The following is a 20,610-nucleotide window of genomic DNA, read 5'->3' as shown; positions in this document are numbered from 1 at the left end:
GAAAGAGGAAAGAGATTTGGGATTTTTTACTCCTGATATTAATCATTCTGCAAAGATTTTAGATCTGTAGGCGGATACTTCTGAACAGTGAAAGTAATATGGCATAGTTGATTTTAATTAGTAGGCTAGCCTAATACAGAATATCCCATAGCTCCCTATGACTTTTTTTTTTTTTAAATTAGTTTGTTACTATTTTCTTCAAAGTTAATGATAGATCCAGACTTTCAAAATTTTAATTTCATGCAAAGGCAAAACCTAAAAAACAAGTCCCAACTTGAATATGTGATCAGAACAAATGTGGATCTGAGAAACAGGAGCCACCTCATATGTGCCTTATGTAAGTATAGTGCTTTCTCAGAAAAATGAAAAGGAGTTTAGATCAATGACATAATTATGAAATGTTACTCTTAATTGCTTATGCTTAAGAACACGAGAAGCCTAGTTTTTAAAGTATGTGTCTGTGTGTGTAATTAGCCTATTCAGTTGCATGAAATTTCAGTTTACTCTCAATTCGTGATAATAAGGTGATACATTACTAGTAAATATTTGGTTTAAATTGCAAAGTGTGAACATCTTTTAGAGCTAAGCTGATATCCCTATTTCCAGCTGGCCTTTTTGTGCCTGTTTTCATGGAGATGCTAAAAGTTTTGAAGGGGATGTTTTGACCAAATCCTTCTGAGGAAGAACTCAAAGATAGATACAATGGTCTGTCAAGAGTCAGTGTTTTTTTTAAAAAAAAACAGGGTGCCTGGAAAAAAAATGAGTTTGTTTACTATAATTTTTTTAAATCAACTTCCAATTTTCAGATTTTCTGACTTCTTTTTCTGACTGCTCTGGTTTCCACCCACTCATTCCTACTCCCACCTGATGTTTGACTTGCTGGTTAGCAAATCAAAGAATGGAAACAGTCTGAAAAATGAGTGACTGGGCTGGTGAGTGGGCTCCAAGTGCAAACAAACAAACAAGCAAAACACATCCCATCCCTGTACCCCATTTGTATCTGTTGTCAACTCTGGCGCAGAATGAGGGGGTTTTATTCCTCAGTAAATGAGACTGGAGAGCATGGGTTATGAAAAATAGCTAAAATCCAGCTCTCCATTACATTGTGCCTTTATGTAGACCTTTATTTTATGAAAATCAGTCCAAAATGGGATGCTGAGGAGAATGGTTCCACTTTAGCAGGAGCCAGGACAGCTCAGAGTGTACCTGTGGTTCTTGGTTGACTCATGGTCTTGGTACACAATACTGCTTTGCTCTTATCCCTGTAATACCTGAGAGCTGAACTCTTGGTTCCTACAGAGCTTTCCCTTCCTATTTCACATCAGAAACTCTTTTTGAAATGAGAAGTGAGGTAAGAATACCTGAAGATTTCTGAAGTGCAGAGCATAAGGCCAAAAGTCTAGACACATTTTCAAACACAGAGAAAACTTATTTCTTTTGTGGTGAAGGATGGATCACTGAATTATAAGATCCTGACCCTTTACCTTGCCCTATGAGGCATACCTAGCATCCAGCAGATGCTGCAACTTTTAGGTAAGAGCCTGGAGGTTGCACAGGTTCCCTTGGAGATAGATTTAGTTAAGTTGCAGTTTAAACAAGCAGAGATGCAATTGCTTGAAGGAGTTTTTTGAAGAGGAAGTGGAAAGTGGCTGTTGATCTTGGGATGAAGTCTCCATGCAACTCTAAATGGGGTTATTCAGAGAGGGTGTTGGACAGCAGTGTGTTAGATAACGGGGCCCAGAACATGACAAGAAGGTCAAAAAAAAAAAAAATAGCTGAGGAGGGAAATGGGACTCACAGCTTGTGCCTGAAGAACTGAGGCAGATGGAAGGTGAACAGTTTGCAGAGCTTGGAAGACATCTATTAGTGCTGTGGTCTGGAAGGGAGACCAAGATGAACTCATGCTCACAAATAGAAATTTTCCTCAAATTTGGTGCCAGCCAAGGGTCTCAAAGCCTGTGCTGTAGGGTGCTGCAAAGAGTATCTGATGGGAGAGGAGAGGAAAATGAGGAACTCCTGTTTCCTTGTGTAGCTGTTTTATGGAGAGGAGAACTTATGTTTGGTTTTGTTTAGCAGGCCCCATGTAATTGAAATTTGCTCAGATAATCTCAACAGAAAGAGCTGCATTAATCTTGCCTTCAGTAAGATAAAAAATGGCAAACCTTAAGATCCAGTTTTTATACTTTTGTAGAGGAGGTAATAAAGGACTCATAGGGAAGTTCTCTCCTTGACTATCTGAGAGCAAAGCTCAGGAAGAGGACTTAGCAGATGGAGGGAAGAATACAGAGAACTGTGCTTGTCATAACTTGTGGATAAAAACTGAATTAGTACACCTGTAAAATGATGGAGGTCAAGCCCTAAAATTACCCCATAAGCTTTTTTTTTTAGAATTCCCATAAATCTTTTTTTCTCAAAGTTAAGCTTTCAGTGCCCCACTCCTCCTTTCTGCTTCATGGCTGGTTTCACAGGGGAATCAAGGCACAGAAAGGGCTTTGGTGTGTGTCTGAGTCTTTCCTTGACATGGAGTCAGGCCTTGGCTAGGACATTAAACCTGACTTCAGTTTTTAATATTTATCTAAATCTTTCTTTAGAGGTGTTTTGGGATTAGCTTCTTTTTTTTTTTTTCCCCCACCAGCAGTAATTGCAAACACCTTGTTCATGCACCATGACCACCTCCATGGCACCAGTTTCTGTCCTGGAGAAGGACAGATCTATTCAGCCTTTTTTTCAGCTTGGACACCTAAGAGTTTATATCCATTTCTGGGTACTTTTCAGTAGCTGGCCTGGTTCTCAGATAGACAGAGATTTGTGCATGCTCTGAAAATCAGATAAATTTTGAGAGCTCCTAACTTAGGCTTTTAGCTTTGACATGATTGAACTAAATGCCATTCCTCTAGTACTGATTGTGTTTCAGATATACCCCATAAGAAGCAGAGGATTATTGCAACTTCTGAGGAAGCCTCTCATATTTCAAGTTAAATTGGCAGATTTTAAGTGGCCACTCTAATTCTGAAGCCATTAGAAATCTAAAAATTGATTTAACATTTATCTGCTTTTTTGCAGATGTTCATAGAAAAAGTTATAATCTATATGGGTCAGTCAAAGTTTTTAATAGCTATGAAGTTAAAAAAAATTTAAATTAAGATTTCAAGAGGCTGAGAGGGAAATAGAATGCAGGAAGAGAACACCTGAGTGCTGTTGTAACAGAGAGGTTAAAGCATGGGGAAAATCCAGATAACAGGTGAAGGTCCATGCTATCAGACCAATGAGGTTAGGAAAGGTGCAGAGGCAGGGGAAGCAAACATTATTTTCTTACTGTATTATGAAGAAACTGAAGATAAAAAGCTTTGCTCTGCCTGCAGCAACTCTTGAAAACACATGTTTAGTTTCAGTGTTCATTTTACTCCAGTGTTGAGTTTTGTTTTATTTGGATTGCTACCTTCAAAGTTCAAGGCATTCACCAACTTGAAAGCCAGATTGCAAAAACTGAATCAGGATTCTCAGTGCAGCTCCAAGGCTTGCAAATCAGCCTTATCCCATAAATACTGCACTGGTTCTGGAAAAGAAGAGACAGGTTTTTAAATGAAATATGAGATGTAGCATTGGGATGTGATAGTACTGCTGTAGATCAACAGCCATCAATCTGTGTTACTTAATTTGTCCCTGGCTCAGCTGTTCACTGTACTTGGGACTTTTTTGCTTTTTGTTTCATTTTATTTTCCTCTGAGATAAATGAAGATAAAAAGAAAGAGCCAATTGTTCCTGACAAATAGAAGTAACTTTTTAAAATATAACCATAAAGGATAGTCTGCATTTTCAAACAGCACTACTTCTTTTTTCCTGACTCTCACAGAATCATCTTTAATGTATTTCACTACATATGTATTGAACATCCTTATATTTCATTGCTTGTTACTCTCATTTTCAGATCAAATTCATGTGCAGTCTTTAAATGCTGTAAAAAATTCTGTTGGAATAAATACTTAGAGTTGTTTTTTTTTTAGCTTAAATACTTCGAGACAAATTACTCCTCATCTGGGCATGCATGTAACAGTTAAGTTGCTTTATTTATCCTGGATGTTCTGGAGGATACAGGGTTGCCCTAAGTGTCTGAGGAAGCATATGCTGTAATTGTTTGACATCCTGAACATGGATTAGGTGGGTGGCTCTATCTATGTAAGCAAGCTCACTCCAGTTCTCAGGAGCTCAGCTTTTTGATGCATGCCAGCTTACTTTCTCTTCAGAAGTAATGTATCTGAAGGAATATCTGAAATATGCATGGGATAGTGAATATAAATGTGTTAAATCAGTGGAGAACGTGGCTCACCACACAATTTCAGCAGCTTTAGAATTGTACTGTGCAGAAAGACAGGGATGGATGCTGCAGCACTGACCTCTCCTGCTGTCCCCTTCTGGGTAGGGACATCAGGGTAGGAGGGTTAAGCAGACAAATGCACAAAGTGACTCCATCTTGCAGTGTTTTAATTGAGAGGGTTTAGCTATGACTGCCCCAGGAGCATTTCTTGGCTTGCAGGAGATGGTCTTGTGTTGATATACTGCAGGGTACCAGGATTTTTGCCTTCCAAGACTGCTTTTGGCAGAAAGTGCCAGTGGAATGTCAGCCACCTCCCTGTCCTAAGTGCCAGGGCCTGGAAGATCAGCTCAGAGCTGAGGAGCTACAAGCAACACTGACGTTTCAGTGGACTTGAGTTTGGATTAATAACTTCAAGGGCCAAATGTTCAAAGGGCTGGCTTCCAATTTTACACTGGTAGTTGAACACAAGTACAGAATTGTGGGCAGAAAATCACAGATTATTTTTTTCCCAAGCTGACCTTTCTGAAAAGGAGCCAGCAATTATCTGGATTTGGGCACTGTTTCAGCAATGTTTTTAGTGGTGTTCATATAATATTTTCATCATATTTCTGCAAGACTATTGATTAACTATTGAATTATTTAAGAAAAAAGAAATCTACAGCACTGAAAAACAGCTCTGGGGAGTGGTAGTTGTGCTTTGCATGAGTGTGCATGGATGTTGAGTTTGTGCAAGTATGGATCAAAGGAAAGTGTCTGCATTCTGTGTGCACAGATGTTGATCTCAGAGTGGATGGATTATGCCAGATGTGTTTATACATTATTGCCTCAGTATCTAATCACTTTTCAGGTTGTAATATGCTTATTAAAGCACGTGGCAGGTTGGTCAGTTCTCTCCTTGTGGAAGACCAGGTTTTTTTTGCTCTGCATGTGAAGTATATGATTTGCCCCCAGTACAGTGACTCCTGGAGGTTTAAATAGACCCTGTTCACTGAAATGGCTTTTGTTAGCAGAGGCAGCTTCTCATCTACTGTCTTCCCACATTAATCAAGTAAGATGTCAGGAGAGGGAACCCAGCAACCCACTGCAGAGTCTGGGTTTTTTTCTGCCAGTTCTTTTATCACTTGACTTTTTCTGGGCTCAGATGATAAGAATCATTTTGTCAGTACTTTTGAATTCAGTACCTGATCTTTCTTTTGGTGTTTATCTGTTTAAAACACCTTTAAATTTTCCATTAAAAATCAGAACAAAACCACAACCTGTCATTGGCAATATTTCTGCTGGTCATGGCAACAGTTTTTAGAGGTTTCTGGTGAGTTTAAGTGACTTAGTTCTTGACTTCCCAGTGGAAACAACCTGTTTCTTAGCATGCATTCTGAGCTCTGCATATTTTTCAGCCCTTTTGTGGTATCTCAAGTTATTAATCAGAAATGGAGGCATCCAAAAAATCCTGATCAGTTTTGAAACTCATGGCCTCATTTAGCTTCTGTAACAGCTTGTTTCTTACAAAATCTGATGTAGAGCCAAAGGAACTGTGTGTTTAACTGGTCCCTTGCCTAAACTATCACGAAAATTTCAGATGGGATGAGAAGGAGGAATGCCACAGAGGGCAGCTTGTTGGAAGCTTGCTACTACTTAAGAGACTAAAATAATGTAATCAGCAAACACTCAGTCACTTTAATGCTTCTTCACTGAAATCCAACTTTCTGCTTTCTGCCTTAACTGTTCTCTTGCATTTTCCTTAATCACTCACATGCAAATACTAGGAGACATTTTAATTTTGATGTGCCTAGGTTTCCCTGTTTGGTAGAAACTATAATTAAAAACACACTTAGGGAACCTCTTGATAAATATAATACATTTGTGAAGAATGAAGATGACTTTGTGAAGGACTTAGAAATTGTTGAAGCTCTTTGAAGTAAACACGTGAATCAAGAAGGTCCAGTTAGATTTCTGGAAGGCATTTGCAAGGTCTTTCATCAAAATTCCTGAAAGAAACTGGACTTCCTTGTTGGGATATTACAGAAGGACAAGTCTGTATGTAAACAAAATGTAGTTTATGTGATAGGAAACAAAGTCTGAGAATCCATGATTGATTTCTAACAGGGGAGCAAGGTGGTGACAAATGAAATGGCTGAGATACCATGACAGGATGTTGCTGACACTAAAATTTAAAGGTAGAATATTAAAATTTACATTTTAACAGATCAAAAATGATTAGATGACTTATCAAATTCTATTAAAACCAATGCCAGCAGTCCTGGCTGATAGGCAACTCTTTAGAAGGCTTATCTCATTTCTGTCTTGTTTCCACTCCCCCAGTCATTTGTTTTTTTGACCCAATGTTTTCTGTTTTTCCAATTTGATTACTTGCAGGGCCAGGCAACTCCTGAAGAGCTTTCCTCTGCTCTCCTGCTCATGTGCTGTGTGTTTTCATGTGCTGATAGTCTGTATAAACAGGACTCATTAGGAATTTTTACCACTTGGAGGTAAGACTTGTTTATTTTACTCTTTGTTAAATATGTTGCATGGGAGTTTGTGGGGAAAAAAAAACAGTCTAGGTCAGTTGGCTGCATATACATTGAAATACCTACTGGAACCATCTTCAAAAGCATTGAAGGATTTAAACTATTGCATGCTAGTGAAAGACATTTCTGTAAATTTTTCCCCTAATTACAGCTGGACACCTAACTGGGTTTTTGCCTAGTTCAGAACTTGTCCCAAATTGAGCCAAAAGTATTTGATTTAGAACTTTGTCATGGACTGGAAATACTCTGAATTTCTTGTCAGAGATGTGTTATGAAATATTTTATGACAGAAATGTCAAAATGAAATATTTCACTACTTCTGCCCATGAACAGAACATTTTCTAATGGTCACTTTTAGTTAAATTTTCTAGCCTGTCAGCCAAGGAAGCAGAGTGGAAATTTAATGTGTGGTTTTAGTTTTGTTTTTCTTTCTTCTCCCAGCCACTTAAAATATGCACAAGTCCTCTTTCACAGGAATATTACCAAAGCCAGGTCTTCAATACCAGGAGAAAGCTTTAGACCATCCTTGCTTCTCCCAGCAAGGATTTTTGGGGGGTTTTCTTTGTATGTAGGTCCCAGTTTTGTGGAGTAGTGTCATCCTCAGCTTCTGCTGTAGAAACTGCAGGAGATAGTGACAAGCAGCTTTTCTTCACACTTTCATGATCTTAATTGAATCTGAATTATCATCTGCATCGTCTGGTCTCTTTGCAAATCCCAGCACAGTTTCCTCCACCAAGTGAAATCCACAGACAAATCAATCAATGGCTTCCCACTTACTGCTTTTTCTATAGCTCAGATCTGGGGCTACAGAATCAAAGTGTTTCCTTTCTTTTCTGATGGAGCCAGTAACCTGCATCAATACTGAAGGTGAAGTACTGAAATTTATTCAAAAAGCATCACGTTATGTGAAAGTGGCTTAATGAGGAACAGATACATAACCTAATCAGTTATAATTAACAGAGGGTGAGACACTTGTGAAAAATCACCAGACTGCATTTTGGATTGAAAGGCCCTCTTTCTTGCCAAATTGTACCTAAATTGACTTCTTTTACTCCCGGAAAGAAAAATCAGACCTGGAGGAACAAAAAGTTAGAGTCTGTTTAGGGACTGCACAGAGGACTTCTGTGTCATTTATTTCCTTGCTAGCCCCAAAAGGCTGCCTATCCTCAGGAGTCTGGCAGTGGCAGACACTGGAAATGTTTTCTCTAATTTGACTGTATCTTTAATTAAGTTACAGGCACTGTCCCCCCTGAATTGTCTGTTGCTGCCTCCTTGGAGAATATGTTCCAAGAATTACATTCAGTGCAGGAATGTTGCATATGTTATGCTGAGCAATAAAAGCTGGAAAAAAATATACTAGATGTCATTACTGAATTCTTTTTTGATGTTGGTTGCTAATATATGCTCTCCTATTTTTAGAGTTTTATTCTGAATCTTGTAATAGCAACCATTCCATTTTGGCATGAGGTCTTTTCTATTAACAGTGATCAAAGTGAAATATTTCATTTGAGTTGGAAAAAGAGACACTTGAGATGAATGAGGCTCTGCAGTATTTGGAGCATTGGATGTTTCTGATATATAATCAGACTTGAAAAGTTAAGAAATTAATTGCACAGAGCAGTTAATTTCTAAACAGATAATAAAATAGCATTGGCATTAAAAATTTAGGAAACAATGTTGAACTTCATTCAAATACATTGTAAACAAATATTATGCATGCAATTAAGGCTTAAATTTTTTGGTGTTTGGTTAAAAAATCAAGCTAACACATTGTTTTCTTAGCAACAAATATTGATCTCAGAACTACAGAATTACAACATAAAGCTGCCTTAATTGAATGTGAAAAGACTCTCTCTCTTTAGGCAGAAGTCAGGTTGTCTTTCTGCTTCAAATTTAGGATAAACCCAGGCTGTTGATGTTCTTCAGAAGTTAACAAACTGAGCACAAAATTTTTGTTTTGATTTGAAAAACTCTCTTGATTTGTAATTTAATATTATTGAAATGGCAGCTAGCATAACAAGCCAGAGGTATCTTCTGAAGCTATTTTTGTTCAAGGGCTGTCATTTTGCTGAGCCTCACACTTGGTGGTTCACATCTCTTGGTGTATGGTACATTACAAGAAAGCTCAATTCCACTCTCAAGCAACCTCTTGGTTTTTGAACATCAGGTTTGCTGGACTTGACTTATGCTAGTCAGTTGTTCAAGACACTTTTCCTCCATGGAGAGGTGGTGTGGAGGACAAGTGTAGCAAAGTCTTCAGTAAACAGAACTCATGCCTTTTTCTCATCAGCCTTCTTTAATTTCCAGAGTAAGCTTTCACTTTGTTGCCATGGGCCTTGGAAAGAGAATGGTCACTCATAGACTTAAACCCATTTCATGAGGAACGTGACCATTAAATCATGTTAATTAACATTAATATGACTTACATGGCTTAAGATTTATCTTTGGGTTTAGCAAAGCTCTAGGAATAATTAAAAAGATGAGCTATTATTCCCACTGGGATCCTGACTTTGAATCCACTAGAGGCAGTGGGTGTCCTTGAACTAGCTTAGGAGGCTTTGAATCAGGAGGGAATTTCAGATCAGCTTTCCTGACTGTTCCTCTGCTATTCATTCTGTTTTGTGGTGACTTCTTTATGCTGGGCTATATATCAGTGCCAAGCAGAGTAAACTCTTTAACATCCTTTTTTTTTTTTTTTTTTTTTGCTGTTCTGGACCATGAGGCAATGAGCCACGTGCTTTTTAGATTATCATATGAAGAATCAATCTATTTTCAGGGCAACCTTGCTGCCAGGAATAATTTATGGGACTTTGGGTTTGAATGATGGATTGAATGCTTGAATTGCACGTTTAAAAATATTTATTACTGACTTAACATTTTCCAGATGAACAATTCTGATGCAGTTACATTTAAAAGCAGCTTTGCCTTTCCAATCTATTTTGAATTTTTTTACTCATGCCATTGGGGACATCTAGGCAAACACTACAACTTTGGTTTCAAAGCCTCAGGTGAGCAACAGGTAGGTATAGGTTTAATAGTTGAACTGGAAGATCATGAAGAGCCCATATCTAGTGAATTGTATCCAGTCTGTTTCCAACTTGAATGCAAATATTTTTATTTCATCTTCAGTGTTCTGCATAATGGGACCCAATACATTGATCTCCCATCATCCTAAGTGATTCCCCAGTCTAAGAGTTAAAAATGGACTAACTCTCTTCAGTCATGTAACAAGCACATGGCTCAGATCTAGCCTGCTATAGTCACACATGGAAAACCCACTTCAATCTGAAGGGGGCATTTGGGTGCTCTTCCATTTGTCTGTAGGTTGGTGGGATTCTGTTGGTACAGACAGGTGTAAAAACAAGCACTAGACAATGTGCTTTGGAAATATCATTGAGGCTATCAATATCTTGAGTACCTTAATAAAACCAATCTGCTTTACTAGGTTTAAACATATTAATTCCTTTTAGAATGTATTTGCACTTTTTGAAAACTTCTACTGTTTAGTTGATTGATTTTTGTTTTCAAGTGTTTTACTTTGTAAATAATTCCACAGTATTTGGATTTGCAGGATGAAAAGCCCTAAAAGGATGTTGTTTTGATAGAATATCTTTAATGATTATGCTTGTCTTTATCTAGATACAACAATGGTGGCACATATGCTGTTCAGGTGGATTCTGAAAGGACTTATTCTATCATTTCTGCTCAAAACTACATTGTCCCTGAACCCAGATGATCCAAATGTTTGCAGTCATTGGGAAAGGTAATGTACAACATGCCAATTTTATTTTTTTCATTAACCTTTTCAATTTTTTTCATTCAAATAAGAGCTACCATTTCTAAATACCACCATGCCTCACAACAAGAACGTGGGTTTGCATGACAGAAATAGCACTTTTGAGAACATTTGGGGGCTTGAATGATCCCAAAGGATGGGTTCTAAAGGTAGAGCTGTAGACCACACATCCCTGCTACCTGTCTGCTCAGCTGTGCTTGGGAAAGCTCCTCTATAGCCTCAGCTAGAGGGGCTGCATGGACATGTTTTCATTTATTATGGAGAGACTTAGAGAAATGGTGGCCTTATTCTGTCTTGCTTTTTTCTGGCTATTGTCTAGCAAGACTATTACAGATTGTGACTAAACTTCAAGCCCTTCTTGCTTTTTCTGGATGTCCTGAACTTTGTGGCTGTATCTGCATCAAAGAGATCTGCATGAAAGTCCTGAGAATGAAAGGCCCTGGTGACTCTTGTTCTCTCCATTGTTCCAGTGTCCTGGTACTGAAAGTGGATCTGTGCAGGACCTTTCCTGTGGTACACAGAGACCCATTCACTTTGATAAGGTGCACGCTCATGCAGGGAGGGTTTATTTGCAGAGGCTGAAGATCTTGTCCACTTAACTTTAACCTGCTAAATTTCCACTTCTCTTTTGTGGTTTAGTTCCACACAAACATGAAGTACTGCACATTTTAGTGAAATAAACCCCCTAAAAGAGCAAAAATAGAGTAATACCTTAATGGCATTATGTTTTGACTTCAGTGACTTTAATTAGAAAACTAACTGATTTTAGGTAATGCAGCTGCAAAGCAAAGACTGTACAGGAATAGGATTTTGCAGTCTGGTGTGGGAGGTGAAGTGCATTCAGAGCACAGGAATAAAATATTGATTTTGTCTGAAGAAAGTCAGCAACCTAGAGACCCAATCAAGGAGAAACAAAAATTAAATACCAAAATTGATTGGTTGTACTGACCAAGATGACTTTGTTACTTAGATGTTAATAAATCAAAGGGAAAAGATTGTTAGGGCAATTGCTGGATAACAAACGGGATCATAAAATAATAATAAACATTTGTGAGTGCTCCTGTTTTATATTGATATGTGAGCAATGGAAATATGTTACATTTTGGCTTTTGTAGAGGTGAAAACATTGCTGTCAAATTATGATAGAGGGCAAAAGCAACTTGTAGTAGAATCTTGGCTTGTCTAGGAGGGGCATGACAAGCAGGGCAGTACAGGCCAGGCTTTGATTTCAAGCCAGTCAGGCCCTTGAGGGAAATATTTGGGATTCCCTCATGGATACAGTCTCCCAGGGCTTAATCATATCAGCAGTTCCATTGATGAGTCAGAAAACACTGGGATGATGAAGACAATCAATACAATGAGTGACTTGAAGGAACTCATTCCTGGGTCTTGACCCTGCCTAGAATGATTTGAGTATCATTCTCCAATGATACTGTAGATCTGATAAAGCAGAGCTTGTTTCCAGATCATGACCCAAGATTGAGTCCCTTAAGCATTGCACACACTCCCTGTAGGGCCATACAATGTTTTAAAAGGACTGAGACTAATGAGTAAATGAGGTTTCTGTTCCTACATCCTTTGAGAGGCCTGGACATTTTAAATAAAATCATAGTAATTCATCAAGTACCTGTTGCATCACCCAGTCCTGTTTTGGGAAGGAGACTGCTGAATTCTTAGCTTTGTTGGAGCTCTGTGGTTTCTCATCAATTTGCCCAGTTTTTGTTTATATCCATTAATTTGTACAAGAGGGGAAAATCCCATTCTGAGCACATCTCAAAGTGTTCCACACCTGGATCCAAGTGAACTCATGTTAAAATTTCCAGATAGTGCTGAGGTTATTTCTGCTACAAATTAGAAGGATTAAAATTGTGCAGCAGAAAAATAAACACTCCTTGATGCTCTGCACATGATCCTATTTGAGTGGTACACCCAATATTTGGAGTAATGATGCTGCTGCTTCATCACAAAATGAAGTGTGAGCATCCCATTGTGCTGGCAAAATGCAGCAGTGCTGAGTTAATAGCAGCTCTTATTGGTTATGTGGAATAAAAGGGAAATAATAAACAGTCCCAGGCAGGAAGGCAACTGAGACATTTTAAACCAAGGTGCTTTTCTCTCTTTTTAAAATTTGTACTCTCAAGTTAACCAAACACCCTTTTCACCTTCTAAGCTAACATGAATTTTAGTAATACTTGTTTCTCTTCTAGAGAGCAGTCTTACTACTTAGACTGAAATCTCTGTGCCTGTTTTAGTTATGGATTATTGATTCACTCTGGAGTTAGATGAGGAGGATATACAGGGAGCTGAAGCTTTTCCTGTTCCAACAAACAGCTTTCCACTTTTTTTCTTTGTCTCATCCTAGCTATGCTGTGACAGTCCAGGAATCCTATGCCCATCCTTTTGATCAGATTTATTATACAAGATGTACTGACATCCTGAACTGGTTCAAGTGCACCAGACACAGGTAAGAGCTAAATCCCACACATTTTAGTTTTATTTTGCCTTTTCATTTCCTCCCCTAACCTTCTATTTATCCAAGTTTTTGTGGTACTCTAATACTGGTATGTACAGGAAGATGTATTTTAGTACAATAACCATTATGTTTGACATTCTAGGTCATTGAAGTAAAGAGATTTTGGCATGAAATTTGATTGAGATCCATGGTAGTCAGTCCCTTATGAGCCATTCAGGGCTATGCAGCCTTGTCATTAACCCCACCACATGCTTGGAAGTGTTTATTATGTGACTAAACATCACCAGCTCTCCTTTCCATGAGATCAGTGTCCAGGTTTATGGTAGGAAGTCCCTGCACCTTCTAAATGTGAAGAATTGGGCACTTGAGGGTTAGTGATAATTGTATTCCTACTTGATCTCCTGTAAGTGGCCCTGCTCTGTCAGGGGGTTGGACTTGATGATCTTTTGAGGCCCTTATCAAGCCCTAACTTTCTGTGATTTTGTGTTATTATATCTGTATTAGAAATGCTGCACCCACATCTGTATTGAAACTCAGGTAAGATGATCAGGGTCCATTTCTAGCACTGAATATTGGTACTGAACAGTTATTTTTTCCCAGGCTGCAAGATATTGAAGTTATGTCAATTCTGACAGGTAGAAAAGTATCCTATTAAACATCCACCAATATTTTTAATCTTTCAAGGGAGTTTTAGCAGTTTAATTGGTACCTTGATGTTCAGTAGCAAAAAGGTTGCTCAGCACCATCCCAGTCTGGGTGTGGGATTTTTGCTTTTTAGGTTCTGTGTTACAATGAATGGAACTGACCAGAGATACAGAGCTTTCTGTACTAGATACCAGCTTTCTGTAGGTTATTTCCAATAAACCAACATGAACAAAGCTGTTTTGAAATGTTCACTGTTAAATATTCTATGTTAGATATTCCTGTTCTGATGTGGTATCATTGCTAATGCTATGAATAAGTCAAGAAAAGCTACCAAATGCTTAACACCTTTTAATTTCTGTGCACTACAGGTTGTGGTGGGGAAAGCATGTTTTAAACACTGAGCTGGGACTATAATGTCATTTTTCAAAGCAGAAATGCCTTGGAATCATAAGCAAGTAGGAAGAAATCACCTGGGGTTAACTTTTTATTGTGTATTATGGAGAGCAGTTTCTGTTGTGGTAATTTCTTGTGTAGCAAGCTGGCAGAGTGGGCTCCACAGAAGATTCTGTTCATTCCATCGATGATTGCTGACCTTGTTGAGATGCAGGAATTAATTATTTGGTCTTGAAGAAACCCCTTGCCCTTGCTGAAGGCCTGGGGAAATGTTTTAAGATAAGAATCCTAGAAAGGGCTCCAATGATTGACTGTCACAAGTGCTGTGTTTATAATATAGGTTATATTTCAAGCTTCAAAACAAGTATTGATTTTTATTTTTTTTATTGTGGCTTTGAATATCAAAAGCTTTCATGCATTTTAAAATAATTATTGAATGCTATCCTTACTATAATTTTACACAAATATAATTCCAAGAGTAGGCATTGATTTTCCATATTGTCAAATGGTTTTCTGTCTTGCTCTTTAGGATAAGTTATAAAACAGCCTACAGAAGAGGACTCAGAACCATGCACAGGAGAAGATCCCAGTGCTGCCCTGGGTATTATGAAAGTGAAGACTACTGTATACGTAAGTACAGAGCTTTCCCACTGAAGTGACAATTAAAAGTAATTTTTTTGAGGAGATAGAGACAAATTAAAGATGTATTGCAATAGGGTTGATTTTCAGAGCTGCTCAGAACCTGTAGGTCCCACTGCCACCAGGCAGAACTGCAGATACAGAACATTTCAGGTATGTGTATTTCAAGCATCTAGGTAAAATTCAGCTGAAATCATCCAGGAGGGAGTTAATCAAAATCCTGAGTGTTTTCTTGAATTAGACCTCACTTTGGGGAGTAATTTATGCAAGTATGCATAAAAAAGAATTAGAGGAACTGAGAAGACTCTTATGAAATAACTATTACATAGCATAAGAGGTAATGTTTCTGCCTCTTAACTTTGCAAGTTCTTACTCCAGGCAAGAAGAGCAGAAATCTCACTGTGCTTCCCAGGGTTCCTGTTAATAATTTTGCTCTTTTTAAAGCGTTGCAAATGTCAGAAGAACTTGGTCCTAATTGAACTGTGCAAAATACAGTAAATAAAAAGAGCTGGAGTGTATTAGGTCAGTCAGAGGGGGACAAAAATACAAAATGGATCTTTCAGCAACACCTAAGGGCTTTGTTAATTAAAAATGTCCTGGAGGTTAGTGTCACCTCTTTTCAGTCCTCTATCTTCTCAAGTATTCTGACACGGAATGTATTTGCTACACTTTGCTCAAAAGGAGTGGGCAGCTGGGGATCTCATCTACATCTTGTTAGAATGGTTTTATGACAATAGAAAAACACAAAGTGTTTTCATCAGCATCAGAATCCAAATTTTATTGACAGATTTAGAGTGACACAGAATAATTTTAAATGTGAAAATGATTCAATTATCCAGCTAACTTCATATGTCTTGACAGAGTGCTTTACAGCTATTTCTACACAGTTCTCTTGGTGTTTTTATCTAAGTACCTATATTGGACTTAAGTTGTACTATGTGAACACATCAAAAACCCAAATGGATCCTAATTTCATTTTAAATGACCATTATGCCAAACAGTTACTTTGAAAGGGCTTTGGACTGTGAAAAATTACCAGTCCTTTGAGAATAAGGCATTAGAATTAGCCTTATTTCACAGGGATTGTAATAATTTGATCTCTTGAAGTGTGAAGTGTTGTTACTGAAGTCCTGGAAAATGTAACCTGTTGTCTTTGCTAAAATTCTTCCTCTGTGAAGTCTGCACTTAGCTTTGTATCTCTTAAGTATCAATACAGTTTCAGCAGTTCTTCCACAGACTTTTATTATCAACTTGAATTTTGTGACTCAAAATCCTGGCTGGCACAAAATGGGTTTATTTTTGCTTTTCTCTCTGTGAACTATTGATTGTTTATTCTTTTTAAATTGCCCTATTGGTTGCAACAACAGGACTTGTCTGCAGACTTCTTTATTTGTTGAGGATATTAACATGAATTTTAAAGTGCTGTTTTGTTATTAATGCTGAAGAGTTCTGCAGCTGCCAGGCAAATGTTGTCTTTATTTGTTATTTTTATATTATTTATATATACATGGAGAAATAGCAGCATACACCAAAGTTTTGCTTTGCAGAACAGACAGCAGGGATCTGGTCTGAGCAGAAGTTTCATGTTTGACACAGTGCAGATAAATATTGTTGTTTAGTGTGCAAGGGTCAGGTTCTTAGATTTCATTATCTGCATGGGCATAAATGCAAAGTGCCTGCTGTGGGGATATTTCCTATCTTCCTTCCTTCCTAGGAGATCTGAGCAGCAAGTGCAGCTGAAAGGGAACTACTGTAAAGGAAGAAGCTGTCCATAATGATTGATTCTAGATACTTTGTCTTATTGTTTTGAAACCACAAGTGGGCACATAGCAAAAAAAAAAAATAATAAAACACAACATCTCAAAACTCTCTGACCTTGCAACTAACAGTTTGAAGGCACAACACTGTTTAGCTACAGTGAATCCTTTTCCTGTCATCCCTTTGGTTTCCAACACACCAAGCCCTGGGCCCATTTGTTTTAGGGTTTTTTTTCTATGTTATGTTCCTGTGCCAATTTCTCCCATTCATCATTCTTTGAAGTCACAAATTGGTTCCATTTTCATTCCTAGTTGCACCTCCCTCTCCCTTTCCCTTCCCATTTCTTTCTTTTCTTTTCACTGGCATTTTCTGCTAACAATGTTGTTGTCTAGGAGCCCTCTCCCACATTCCTCTTGACGTTTTCCCTGCCTGCTCCTTTAATGGCAGCTGCTGCAAGAGATGATGGGGCAGGAGACACCATCAAAAAAAAAACCTTTCCAGTTTGCTTGTGGAAACTTTTCCACATGCTGTCATGGAGCAGCATGGCTCCAAGCTTCCACTCAGCCCCACTGCCATGAAGGGAAGGAAGCTCCAGCCCTGTGGAGAAAGTTCTCCCCAGCCAGCCAGCTCTTTTCAAATCTATTCCATTAGCAATCATGGAAGCCACTACAACATGAGGAGGAGAGAATACATCCCGCAGTGAGTCTGATGATCAAAAGAAAGTTTGATTAAAAAACAGTGTGTAGATTAAAAGCTAATTGGTTCTTCTTTCATTAATAACAGAATTTATTTCTTGCAAAAGTTAAATAGCTTTGTAATTAACAGTGACATGTTTAGACCAAAGAAGGCTGAGTTTAAATCTCTATTAATGACTTTCTTGGATTTTAAAGCAGGAGTGAAGGCTTTCAGCTACTGTTTTGATCTTTTCCCTTCTCATTTACTATTTATTTTTTTTTTAAGCTATGTCAGACACATGGTTTTATCTTTGTCCTGCCATGGGAACTTACTAAATGGATGATGTCTAATAAAATCTACCCTTGGTTCTAAATGATCAAATTGATCCAGAGCTTGCTCTGCCTCTCTTTCCCTGGTGTCTGCTTTGCCCTCTTGGGATCTTCATATGCTACTGCCCCATAAAATGTGGAATTTGGTACAAGGTCAAGTAATTTAAATTGCTGAGTGATAAATAGACATCTGGCCAGCCCGTTAATACCTGGGTTAGGCAGTTTTGGAATATGGAAATTGACTTCTTTGTGCCTACAAAGGTCTTGGAATAATTTTGGGTTGCAATAATACTCAGAAAATACCACCTGAAAAATGCTGCAAATGTGCATTTGGGTTTTTGTATTGATGTCTTAGAAATGGTTACTACCACTCTGGTAGTTTTGTAGAACAATTCCCCTTCTCTGGATGTCCTGAAACACATGACACAGTGTTTCACTGAGCTGCCCCTGAAAACAAACAGCGTGGTCTGGTTAGTAAATCACAGCAACTATTACTTTGTATGCTAAGTTAAGCTTCTGACAGAGAAAATGCATAAATGGCAGAAAATATGTTTTTTTTAAACAAGCAGAGGGTTCAACTGCCCTTTGAGGTTTTAGTAGGGTTGTTTTAAAATTATATTGCCTAGATTAGTATCTGTGGCAGACAAAAGCATCTCTGCATACTTTGCTGCTAAAAAAAAAAATAAAAAAAGGAATATTACATGGCTCTTTAACAGTTTTTACCCTTTGAGTGGATGGTAATTGAATGCTTCCCTTTAAGAATATGTCAGGTGGAAAGATTCCCTGTGTGCTAAATGGATACATTTTTTTGTCTGTGAGACCAATGCTTTGTTCCATCTGTCCATTTTAATCTTATTCTTGCACTAAAGATTTAAATAAAAGAGAAATTTCTCCTTGGGAACAAAGGGTCAGAGTCCCAAGCAACAGAGAGAAAGAAGATGAGACTATAAGTGGCATCTACTTATATCTGACTTTTTTTAAGAATAAAGCAGCCATGAAACACCAGGTTGGAAATTCACTTTTTTTTTTCCATAGATTGAGATATTTTAGCTTTTAGCACTTTTGGTTTTCAGGCTCATAAGTTACAGTCTTTATCTAATGTATAAATCTATGCAATGTGACAGGATGTAATAATGACAGGATTAGTGATTTAACAATCTTATTTGCTGCCATTTATTTGTCATTCAAAGCTGCCAAAATTCAGTAGAGTTATGGATTGACTGCTTCATGGTTCTTTCCTTTTGTGGCCGAGATATTATTGATCTCAGATTGTTTCTCAGCATTCATCTTCCCACATTACAATCACCACAACCATCACCAGGGTCCTTGACTTGACAAATCTTTTTGTAGAGGAATTCTTGGTCTCACTGGTTGAATCTCAGCTTGGCCCCTGGTGTGGTATTTCACTCAGCCCTGAGCTTAGGAGCATGATTATATTTGCATGTAGTTATTTACTCTTCTTTCCAGCTGCCTTGTATCTGACACCTTTAATTAAGTTTTTTTTAAAAAGGAGGAACAGTCTTTTAATAAAAGAATGATTTGGTGAAATAATGCAAATTTGGGACTTGGTTCTTTTCAGGATTTTAAATAACATTTCACAAATTCTGTCATTCCAGTAGCCAGACCAGCTTCCTAGGGTGAGCCATGATTTATAGGGTAGCAATATGAACATTCCTACCTTAGGACTGCACCCACATTTACATGGCTGCAGGTCTAGCTTAGTTTTTGTGATTTTTGGAAAGGCTGCCTTACTGGAGCCATATGGCTGGATTGTTAAACATCTGTACCATAGGAGGAGCAATTCCAAAGCTTCCTGCCATCTGGATGAATTGCAATACTTGCAATGCAGTGCATATGTTACACCAGCACAGCAGCAGAGTGAACTTAGAATGGAAAGAAAAATAATGTGATCAGTGCAAAAGTTCTACACTCTTCAAAAAAGTTGAATCAGCAGCTTAAGCTTCCCTGAATATTTATGTTTGTTTGTATGTCAGATTTGTTGATTATTTTCACTTTATAATGCAGTAGCTCATTAACATCTTAGAAGAAATGTTGTCCCTTTCCTTCTCACCTCAATTTTAAATTCCTCATGGTGAGCACTTCTGTAATTTGAAAATATATTGTTTAAAAACTGCTAGACTGAAGAAATAGATATTTCTTTACAGACACATTAAAGCTGCTGCTAGTCTTTCTCTAAGACCCTTGCTGGTATATTATTCAAGAATGACATTTTGTCCATCAATAATGCACCATAAATTAAGGGGAATGATACAGCAGTACATGGATGCTTTGTATCAGCAGACATTCATTTTCTCTTTCTGGTTTGGGATGCAGGAGTGTGAGAAAATGGTGTGGAAGGCCATTATGCACCCAGGGTTATTAATCAATGAGTTGAAAGGGCAGTAGGAGACACTTCAAAATGTCTCCTTGTGTATGAATGTGAGAGGACTCCTTATGTCTTTTTCCAGTGAAGAATATGAGGAAAATAATTTGGGTTCTGTGTTCCCATCTGAAGGGAAACTTGCACAGGAATTAAATTCTGCTGCTAGTAGCAGTAGTTGTAGTCATAGTAGCAGCCACATTCTTAGCAGTGTGTGGTGGCTGGGAGGGATCCCTCTTTCCTATTGCACGAGCAGGTGTGCTGAGAGGAGAGCAACAGAAGGAACAAGCAGCAGAACTGATTATCTGCACTCAACTTGTGCTGCCAAGTGCAACCTAGGAGCCATATTCTGATGTCCAACACACCCTATTACAGAAGGCCACAGCTCTGCAACCAGCAGAGGCCTTTGCTGCTTCATCCTGAGCATCTGGGAGGTAGGAGGATGTGGACAGGAAGAGGGAGACCTTGCCTTCTAAGTAGGTCAGTTCATTTTATGGCCCGGATGAAGACCCTGGGTTACTTTTTAGCCTAAAGATAATGGAGAGACCTCTCTGATGGCAAGGTGAAAAAATCAATTCTCATCTCCCATCCATCATTTTATATTTGCAGTCAGCTTCTGGATGCTGATGGATTTACAGAGATGCTGGTGGGAAGTAGTAATGAAATCAGGGAAGGGCGTCAG

General features: G+C 38.2%; 1 protein-coding gene across 1 annotated transcript in view; it reads left to right on the top strand.

Annotated features, from left to right (window-relative positions):
• Positions 1 to 6,689: 6,689 nt before the first annotated feature.
• The window catches only part of MEGF11 (multiple EGF like domains 11), a 190,425-nt gene continuing 176,504 nt past the window's right edge, over positions 6,690 to 20,610 (top strand). Inside the window, exons 1-4 of the mRNA XM_030457045.1 lie at positions 6,690 to 6,801; positions 10,480 to 10,603; positions 12,999 to 13,100; positions 14,677 to 14,777. Of these exons, the coding sequence (XP_030312905.1) occupies positions 10,488 to 10,603; positions 12,999 to 13,100; positions 14,677 to 14,777 (319 nt within the window). The 5' untranslated portion in view covers positions 6,690 to 6,801; positions 10,480 to 10,487. The remainder of the gene's footprint in view (positions 6,802 to 10,479; positions 10,604 to 12,998; positions 13,101 to 14,676; positions 14,778 to 20,610) is intronic.

This window comes from Calypte anna, chromosome 10, assembly GCF_003957555.1.
Source record: "Calypte anna isolate BGI_N300 chromosome 10, bCalAnn1_v1.p, whole genome shotgun sequence".
NCBI lineage: Eukaryota > Metazoa > Chordata > Aves > Apodiformes > Trochilidae > Calypte > Calypte anna.
The sequence above is the reverse complement of the archived record's forward strand: the minus strand, read 5'-3'. Positions and strand labels throughout refer to the sequence as shown.